This window comes from Salvia splendens, chromosome 2 (genome assembly GCF_004379255.2).
Source record: "Salvia splendens isolate huo1 chromosome 2, SspV2, whole genome shotgun sequence".
Taxonomy (NCBI): domain Eukaryota; kingdom Viridiplantae; phylum Streptophyta; class Magnoliopsida; order Lamiales; family Lamiaceae; genus Salvia; species Salvia splendens.
In genome coordinates, this window is record NC_056033.1 from 4,523,085 (window position 1) to 4,533,193 (window position 10,109).

The 10,109-nt window shown below is 39.2% G+C and overlaps 1 protein-coding gene across 1 annotated transcript; it reads left to right on the forward strand.

Annotated features, from left to right (window-relative positions):
- The first annotated feature begins 332 nt into the window (after window positions 1-332).
- On the forward strand, window positions 333-9,072 carry LOC121784722 (brefeldin A-inhibited guanine nucleotide-exchange protein 2-like). Its single transcript, XM_042182939.1, has 11 exons — window positions 333-1,787; window positions 3,062-3,379; window positions 3,564-3,909; window positions 3,990-4,412; window positions 4,497-4,786; window positions 5,151-5,424; window positions 5,983-6,482; window positions 6,609-6,930; window positions 7,064-7,424; window positions 7,550-8,232; window positions 8,332-9,072. Exons 1-11 carry the CDS (start codon window positions 586-588, stop codon window positions 8,941-8,943), a joined length of 5,331 nt encoding a protein of 1,776 aa, XP_042038873.1. The 5' UTR covers window positions 333-585; the 3' UTR covers window positions 8,944-9,072.
- Window positions 9,073-10,109: the final 1,037 nt, after the last annotated feature.

The following is a 10,109-nucleotide window of genomic DNA, read 5'->3' on the forward strand; positions in this document are numbered from 1 at the left end:
TTTTAAATAGTCAAAGCGTCAAACAGAGATTTAAATTGTGCTATATATAGTTAATGTGCGGAAAATTTATTCTCAATCATAATTGAAATTTATAATACTCCAAGTCATTTCACTATTTATGTAAATTAGAAGCCATAGGGGAATAGACTATAAATTACAGGTCACACCATTATTCATGGATTTTCTAAATAAAATAAACAAAACGATTTAAAGAAATCAAAACCAATCAATTAATTTCTAATTTCAACAGATACACTGATGCAGACCAGATTTATTTATTTATTTATGCAGGAGTACATTTCCAAATTACAGTTAACAAAATCGCATAGGGCATTATCGTCATTTCGGATGTCGTCGTAAGCTTCACACTCCTAAATCAAATTCATTCACCTGAGTCCCTGACCACCACCACCACCACAACCACCGCAGAGCTCCGCTCTCCTCTCGTTTTCTCAGTTTATCTCTCTATATCAGCCACTGCGCCTCCGCCGCCGACAAAATGGAAGCTCAGATCAGCCAGTGACTCCGCCGCGTCTATTTCCGACGCAGATTTCAATCCTTCCGCCTTCACCTTCAAGTTTGGGAATGGCTTCTTCGGAAGCTGATTCCCGCTTAAACCAAATCCTGATCCCCGCGCTCGAGAAGATCCAGAAAAATGCTTCGTGGCGCAAGCATTCCAAGCTCGGGTCCGAGTGCAAATCCGTTATCGAGCACCTCACCTCTCCCAATCGGAACCCTACCGCCGCGTCGCCACCTACGTCTCCGTCGGCGCAATCCGATTCCGACGCGTCTTTGCTGCAGGGCGTCCTCCTAGATCTTTCCCTGTACGATTCCGAGATCGTTCTCAGCCCACTCATCAACGCACTATCCACGAACTACCTCAAAGTTGCGGAGCCTGCTCTTGATGCGGTTCAGAAATTGATCGCCCACGGGTACTTACACGGGGAAGCGGACCCCAGCGGTGGCGCGGAGGCAAAGTTGCTCTCGAAATTGATCGACTCCGCTTGCAAGTGCCACGAATTGGGGGACGAGTATGCGGAATTGTTGGTGATCAAGTCGCTTCTTTCAGCGGTTACGTCGGTTTCGCTGCGACTGCACGGTGATTGTCTGCTGCAAGTGGTGAGGACTTGTTATGACATATATTTGAATAGTAAGAATGGGGTGAATCAGACGACCGCCAAGGCGTCGTTGGTTCAGATGCTAGTTATTGTGTTTAGGAGAATGGAGGCCGATTCTTCTACGGTGCCATTGCAGCCTATTGTGGTCGCAGAGCTTGTGGAGCCAGCAGAGAAGGCGGATGTGGATGGTTCCATGATTTTCGTTCAGAGTTTTATTACTAAGATAATGCAGGATATAGATGGAGTTTTCAGCCCTGGCACGCCCAGTGGTGTCACTGGATCAGGGGCGGGTGCCCATGATGGGGCATTTGAGACGAAGACCTCAACTGTGGAGGGCACAAATCCGGCGGATTTGTTGGACTCAACGGATAAGGATATGCTTGATGCTAAGTATTGGGAGATCAGCATGTATAAGACTGCATTAGAGGGTAGGAAAGGAGAGTTAGCAGACGGTGAGGGAGAAAGGGATGATGATTTGGAGGTGCAGATTGGAAACAAGTTGAGGAGGGATGCTTTTTTGGTTTTCCGGGCTTTGTGTAAGCTCTCCATGAAGACTCCACCCAAGGATGCCGTCGCTGATCCCCAAGCAATGAAGGGGAAGATAGTGGCATTGGAATTGCTCAAACTTTTACTGGAAAATGCTGGGGCAATATTTAGGAATAGTGAAAGGTATTTGATTGTGGCATTGTTTCTTCCAAATTATTTAGTTCTTACAACGCTTAATATATATATTTGCATAGGTAGGATGCCTAAGCATGAATATCCGGCTTAAAAGGTTAGTTGTAGAACACTATAGATGCTGACATGCTGTATTACACTATATTAGAGTATATACCGTGCATTTAGCATTAAGATAATTACACTATATTAGAGTATTTACTGTGCATTTAGCATTACGGTAAGATATGGATATTCTTTGTGCCGTGACTGCATCTTCTGAAGTATAGAAACTAAGCTGATATGGTGTTGGTAGCTAGAATAACCTCACACTCTTTTTCTATAAGAAAGGTTTCCTTAAATTGGAGTATTCTTATACAGTCATGAAAACTTAAATTTTCTCTAAATGACTAGATGGGAATTTTCATATGGAGTTAGCACCGGTAATTTTCAATAGGGAATTAAACAACTAATTGACCCAAATGATAATACTACTAATTTGTCCCCATGTCATTAGAGTCTCATCTTATTTCCTGTCCTGTTTATCTTCTAGGTGATACTTTTCTTCAAATTGTAATAGAATTGGAAAGTAGTTTAAGAAGATCGTAGGATGATATATCCTTCCTTTGATAACTGGGAAGGGTAAAATCAGTGCGAGTGACTAGTTGATTAGTTTTTGCTCATTGAAACTTGCAGTGTTTGCTGTCAAGCAAGCATTTTATGCTCATTTGGTTATATTGCAATAGTAAATGGTTTGCCATGTAGTATATGTTTTCTGCATAAGTTGTTTTAGATTTGGCTTACCCTATCAGGTTCTCTGTCCTGAAACTAAAAGTGAACAAGTCATAATGCGACACTATTAAAATTGAATGCTGATTATACTACTCAGCTCCTCAAGCAGAATTGTCGAGTTTGAACTTTGACGCTAGCTCAAGAACATCTTAGTGTTCTTTGAGTTAGATTCTGCTGGTATAATTAGCATGGTCATGATATATAGTCATGTACCAGTTCTGAACTCTCTCTCGCTGCTTCCATCAAGTCCGGGCATCTGCTGTTTGTTTCAATTTTTTTTCCGGTTTTCTAGTTTTCCAACAGCTGATTTCTTCCTTGCAGATTTGGTAATTCCCAGTTCAAATATATATGTCTGTGTTCCTGTTCTTCGAGTTGATTATTACCTTTAGTCTTTGTATAAGATGTTTGAGCACTCTCCCTTTTTTATTTTATAGCTCTTCTATCTTTCTCAGTTTGAATGCAAAGCATTGCTAATTACTGTTATTCTTAAACAGATTTTTAGATGCTATAAAGCAGTACTTGTGTTTGTCACTATTGAAGAACAGTGCTTCAACCCATATGATCGTGTTCCAGCTCTCATGCTCCATATTTATGAGCCTGGTGTCGCGTTTTAGAGCTGGATTGAAAGCAGAAATTGGGGTATTTTTTCCTATGATAGTCCTCCGAGTGTTAGAAAATGTTGTGCAACCTAATTTTCAGCAGAAGGTGACAGTCCTTCACTTTCTGGAGAAGCTGTGTGTAGATTCACAGATCTTGATAGACATATTCCTCAATTATGACTGTGATGTTAATGCTTCCAATATATTCGAGAGGTAAGGACTTGTCCTCTGTGTACTTTTTGCCCAACTTATATCTGATGTTTTTGAGTCAATACCTTTAAATCTTTTGTCAAATAACTGCTGGGCTTCTAAGTTATGCTTGCAAAATATATCATTGCTAAAATTAAAACAATCTTATGGTCTCTTGTTTCTTTTGTCATATCATTTTCTATTCCAGAATGGTCAATGGACTGCTTAAAACTGCTCAGGGTGTTCCACCTGGTGTTTTAAGTACACTCCAGCCCCTGCAAGATGCTAGTATGAAGCTAGAAGCTATGAAATGCTTAGTTGCTATCCTGAAATGCATGGGTAACTGGATGAACAAGCAATTGCGAATTCCAGATACTCAGTCGTCAAAGAAACTAGATGCTGCTGATAATGTACCTGATTCTGGGAGTCCCCCTCAAGCAAATGGCAATATAGATGAGCCAACTGAAGGATCGGATGCACAGTGTGAAACTTCCAGTGAAGTTTCCGATGTTTCAACCCTGGAGCAGCGCCGTGCCTATAAACTAGAACTTCAGGTACAATTTAAGTTAACTTAGTTTGATTAATGTGGTCAATATTTCTTTTATCAGTATGTGAAATAATGATTATGTGGCAGGAAGGCATCTCTCTTTTTAATCGCAAACCCAAGAAAGGTATTGAGTTCCTGATAAATGCAAATAAAGTGGGAAACGCTGCAGAAGAGATAGCAGCTTTCCTTAAAAATGCCAATGGTTTGGATAAAACTCTGATTGGTGATTATTTGGGTGAAAGGGAAGATATGTCACTGAAAGTAATGCATGCTTATGTGAATTCATTTGAGTTCCAAGGGATGGAGTTTGATGAGGCAATCAGGGTCTTCCTTCAGGGATTTAGGTTGCCTGGTGAGGCACAAAAGATTGACCGAATCATGGAAAAGTTTGCTGAACAGTACTGCAAATGTAATCCAAAGACCTTTACAAGTGCTGATACAGCTTATGTGCTTGCGTACTCTGTTATACTACTGAACACTGATGCACACAACCCTATGGTCAAGAACAAGGTAAAATTGTAAACTGATGGTTGATGGATCCTGTTAAAGATTTTCAGTTCTTGACAATTGCTAAATTTTAAATTTTGTACCCAGATGTCAGCTGAGGATTTTATAAGGAACAATCGTGGGATTGATGATGGAAAAGATCTGCCGGAGGAGTACTTGAGATCATTGTATGAACGGATATCTAGAAGTGAGATCAAAATGAAAGAAGATAATTTGTCTGTCCAACAGAAGCAGTCTGTGAACTCTAACAGTGTTTTAGGTTTGGATAGCATACTAAACATTGTGATACGTAAGCGTGGGGAAGACAGTATGGAGACCAGTGATGACCTCATGAGACACATGCAGGAACAGTTCAAAGAAAAAGCTCGCAAATCAGAGTAAGCTTGATTTTGAAATCTTCTGCATAATGGCTAGGAATCTAGGAGTAGCCCTTGGGCCTGTAATAAGCTCCCCCCCCCCAAGCAACTCTACTTTATTGGTCACGTTCCTCATTATCCTTAAAAAGGTTTTAGCCATAAAATTCTCCTGTCTAATTTTGTTTTTGATGTGACATATATGAACACACGTAAGATGGGTAAATTAGGAATGCATGAGGAGTTGATGAATGATGAAGCTTTAAAGGTTTTGTCAGTTAATGAAGCAGGGCTTCATATCATATCTTGTTTGGAGAAATTGTGGTTTTTAGCATTTCTATAGAAAACATGATCTTGTTTTAATCTTCATGCTGTTGGGAAATTGTAGGTCAATTTACTATCCTGCCATAGATACGGTGGTCCTCAAGTTCATGATTGAAGCATGTTGGGCTCCAATGTTGGCTGCCTTCAGTGTTCCTCTTGACCGAAGTGATGATGAAATTGTGATAGCCCTCTGCTTAGAGGGCTTTCGTAATGCAATCCATGTCACTGCAGGAATGTCCATGAAAACTCATAGAGATGCTTTTTTGACATCACTAGCCAAGTTTACTTCACTCCACTCTCCTGCAGATATCAAAAAGAAAAATATTGATGCAATCAAGGTAAATATTAGTTCCTTGTGCTTGCTGTGTATGATTAATCTTATAATGGTACGAGTAAAGCCTTCGCATTCTTTTTATGTTTTGAAGTGTTTTTTGCTCTGTGTCATGTGGTCTCTCCTTGTCCTTTAGTTGGAATTATGTGCAACCATGATCTTTTAATCTATTTACGTATCTCTAGCCTTTCCTTTCTTGTTAAGTACTCTGTATTAGAATTCTTGTTTATCTCTTTATTGATTCATTTATTTTTTGGGGTTATTGGTAGTGTGTAGTTTCATTATTCATGGTCACACCATGGGCTAGAAGTTGGTAGTGTATAATTCAATTGTGCTTTAAAGCCCCACGTCCTTTCTCCTCCCTTTTTTTTCGAAAAAGATATTCTTATTTATAGTCTGATTTGGTTAGCTGCATATTATTTGGGGGATGATAGAATGTAATGTTCCTAAAAACTTTTTAGGCCTGTGCTAAATCAAAGTGAAATGATTAAAGCTTGTTACTCCTGTTCAGCAATTTTCAAGATTTTCTGACTACTCCAGTCCATCTGTGTACTTGTTGTAACAGGTTATAGTCACCATAGCAGATGAGGATGGGAACTATTTACAGGAAGGCTGGGAACATATATTAACTTGCGTTTCACGGTTTGAGCATCTGCACCTACTGGGTGAAGGTGCACCACCAGATGCTGCTTTCTTTGCAATCCAGCTTAATGAAGTAGACAAATCTAAACAAGGCAGATCAAACAATCTTCCTGTTTTAAAAAAGAAGGGAGTGGCGAAGATTCACAATGCAGCTTCTGCAATGAGGAGGGGTTCATATGATAGTGCTGGTATAGGTGGTAAGGTTGCTGCTGGAATAACATCTGAACAGATGAACAACTTGGTCTCTAACTTAAACATGTTGGAGCAAGTTGGCGATGTTAACCGCATATTCATACGGAGCCAAAAACTGAATAGTGAGGCAATAGTTGATTTTGTCAAGGCTCTCTGCAAGGTATCTATGGATGAACTACGATCTACATCTGATCCTCGGGTTTTCAGCCTCACTAAGATTGTTGAGATCGCGTAAGTTAATTGTCACTTGATCCTTTATTCTTTCCCCGTTCACCGTGGAAAAACTCCTGTCAATTATTTTTACCATTTTTTGCTTCTTTGGCCATGCAACTGACTTCTATTTTGCCCTCTTCACAGGCACTTCAACATGAATCGCATTAGGCTTGCATGGTCAAAGATTTGGCAAGTACTCTCTGATTTTTTTGTGACCATTGGCTGTTCAGAAAACCTTTCTATTGCAATATTTGCGATGGACTCTTTGCGCCAGTTATCAATGAAATTCTTGGAAAGAGAAGAATTGGCTAACTATAACTTTCAGAATGAGTTCATGAAGCCTTTTGTAATTGTAATGCGCAAGAGTAGTGCGGTTGAAATCCGAGAATTGATTATCAGATGTGTTTCTCAGATGGTGTTATCCCGAGTGAATAATGTCAAATCGGGATGGAAGAGCATGTTCATGGTACGGAACCTTTAACATGGATGATGTAGTGCTCGACCCTTTTAATTATTATTGCCTTGGGAAAATTAATTCTTTGTGAAGCTTATGGCCGATAAATTTACATTTAACCCTCTGATAACATTCTTAATTGCAGGTCTTCACAACAGCTGCTTATGATGATCATAAGAACATTGTCCTCCTCTCATTCGAAATAATTGAGAAGATTGTTCGTGATTATTTCCCATATATCACTGAAACTGAATCTACTACTTTTACGGACTGTGTAAATTGTTTAATTGCATTCACCAATACTAGATTCAACAAAGAAATTAGTCTTAATGCCATTGGTTTCCTTCGGTATTGTGCTGAAAAACTTGCTGAAGGAAATCTAGGGAAGGAAGCTCCTGAAGTGGCTTCTCCATCTTCACCTCAAATTGGTAAAGAAAGAAAAGGTGGCAATGGGGAACCTGCAAATAGGGTGGACCATCTCTATTTATGGTTTCCTCTGTTGGCAGGTAAAGAAATGTTATTTTTTAATTCTATATTTGAAGCTGGAATCCCCCGAAAGACTCTTTTTTGCCCCTACATATGCTGAATATGATTAATTCAAGTCAAATAAAGTATCTCTGTCCCTCCCCAGGTTTATCTGAACTGAGCTTTGACCCAAGGCCTGAAATCAGGAAGAGTGCCGTACAATTACTATTCGATACTTTGCGTAACCATGGGCAACACTTCTCCCTAGCCTTGTGGGAGAAGGTGTTTGAATCTGTCCTGTTTAGAATATTTGATGGCGCTCGGCGTGCTATTGATCCATCCAGTGATGAGTCTGCGCATATAGACAATGGTGACATGGAACTCGATCAAGATTCATGGCTGTATGAGACGTGCACATTGGCTCTGCAATTAGTTGTAGATCTTATTGTTAATTTCTATGATACAGTCAATCCCCTTCTGAAGAAGGTGCTGACGCTACTAGTCAGTTTTATCAAGCGTCCTCATCAAAGCCTTGCTGGTATTGGTATTGCTGCATTTGTTCGCCTAATGAGCAATGCTGGGGAGATGTTCTCTGAAGACAAGTGGTTGGATGTGGTTTCATCTCTCAAAGAAGCAGCGAGCGAAACACGCCCTGATTTCTCCTTTATCCTTGATGACAATAGCAAAACAGTGGCCCAAGGAGATGATGTGAATGAGAGCAGTCGTGATGAATCTGCCAGGGCAGTCTCCTCCAACGATGATTCAGATAATAACTCCAAGAGTCGTCGTCTGTATACAGCTATATCCGATATCAAGTGCCGAGCTGCAATTCAACTTTTACTAATACAGGTAGGTACTATCATAAGTTTTATTTGTAGCCCATTCCAGTGTTCTAGTTTAATTCCTCTTTATGAAGTCTGACAATAATTCTTGCATCGAATATGGCAGGCAATAGTGGAGATCTACAATATGCACAGAGCTCAATTATCAGTTAAAAACAGTGTCATCCTTTTCGATGCTGTGCATGCTGTGGCAATTCATGCACACAAGATAAATAGCAATGGAGGGCTACGCCAAAAGCTCCAAGAACTGGGGCCCATGACGCAAATGCAGGATCCTCCTCTACTTCGCCTCGAGAACGACTCTTACCAGATTTGCCTCACATTTCTTCAGAATCTTGCACTCGATAGACCTCCTAGTTACGAGGAGTCAGAAGTGGAGTCTTATCTTGTCAATCTCTGCCAAGAAGTCTTGCAGTTCTACATTGTTGTTGCCTGCTCGGGACATCTTCCTGATTCATCTCTCGACAGACGAACACACTGGACGATACCTCTAGGATCTGGAAGACGAAGAGAACTGGCTGCACGAGCACCTCTTGTTGTTGCTACTCTACAGGCTATAGGTACATTAGGAGATTCTTCATTCCAGAAAAACTTGTCTTGCTTCTATCCCCTGCTTTCGAGCTTGATAGGTTGTGAACACGGTTCAAACGAGGTCCAACTCGCCCTGAGTGATATGCTTCACTCATTAGTGGGTCCAATCCTCCTACGTTCCTGTTGACCTCTGAACCACACCTTTTTTTCAGATGTATGATATTTATGAGTTTTTCCTTTCCTCACAAAAATTGTTTTGCAAGTATAGGCTTGTAGAGTGTATTAATTACATTAAAGTTGATATTGGTTTTGTATTGCCCTGAGCTTTTCAGAACTGCATCGGTTGAATTTGGGTTATGTGGTGCACCATTTTTGGAGCATTGGTTTTCCAGAAGAAAAAGGAAAATGAACATAATTAACTCTAAAGACAAGAAAACAGGAACATAATGAACCATTTTTTGAGCAATGGTTTATGAATCCCTAATAATTCTTTTTTATTTTATTTTTGGTTGAATTTTTTACTATTATTGTACATATGTCTCAATATTTTTCTTACATGAGAATTACAAGGCTATACAAACCAATTTGGCCATTGATATGAATCACCGACAAAGACATTTTTTTCTTTCCTTATTTAGTATGCCCTCCATCGAGCTCTCACTCAAGATATCCGCTTTTCTTTTTAATTTATCCCAATCACTCATAATTTACAATAAAATCTGTTTTTCCAGTCATCATTATAACATCATATTAGTACTTTTTTTTTTCTTTCTCAAAATCCAATCTGAAATTTTGTCGTTTAAGAAAATAGTCATTTTATTATACTTCAATACATTAACATTTTTGTAAGTTTTTGATAGCCCACCACAAATAAAAGTCCCAATTTTCATTTTGAGTACTCCCTCAGTCCCCCTCGCAATAAGATAGAAATTTACAGTTTATACAATTTCATCATCTTCATATTTTGGAATTCAACTCTTTAATTTGTTTTCATGAGCACGTTTATTGGGGTCAGTGTTGACAAAATTATAATTCAAACTCTCTCGCATGTCCTGAGGAAGTTGTCTTTTCAATATTTTCAAAGTACTACTGTAATTTATACTACTCCACATTTTATTATTGTCATTACATAATCATAAAAGACTAGTAAATGGTCCAATAACAAACATTCAATGTTGTGTTAGTTTAATTCTAGTGTCTTGATCATTCACATTTGTTGTACAACTCAAGATTAGAATCAATTAAGCTATGTAATAACTACTAAAAAGCGGAAATTAAGCCATTAATTTTAATGATCTAATTTGGGTTATTACGTGTTAATGGTTGTGTTGATTAATTAAGAGACATAAAAAT

What these genes read in the sequence shown, in the direction of transcription:
- LOC121784722 (XM_042182939.1), top strand. Translation starts at nt 586, where the DNA reads ATGGCTTCTTCGGAAGCTGATTCCCGCTTAAACCAAATCCTGATCCCC. An exon ending in ACCCTATGGTCAAGAACAAG is followed by an intron (nt 4,413 to 4,496) that starts GTAAAATTGTAA and finishes TTTTGTACCCAG; the next exon opens with ATGTCAGCTGAGGATTTTAT. An exon ending in AAAATATTGATGCAATCAAG is followed by an intron (nt 5,425 to 5,982) that starts GTAAATATTAGT and finishes TTGTTGTAACAG; the next exon opens with GTTATAGTCACCATAGCAGA.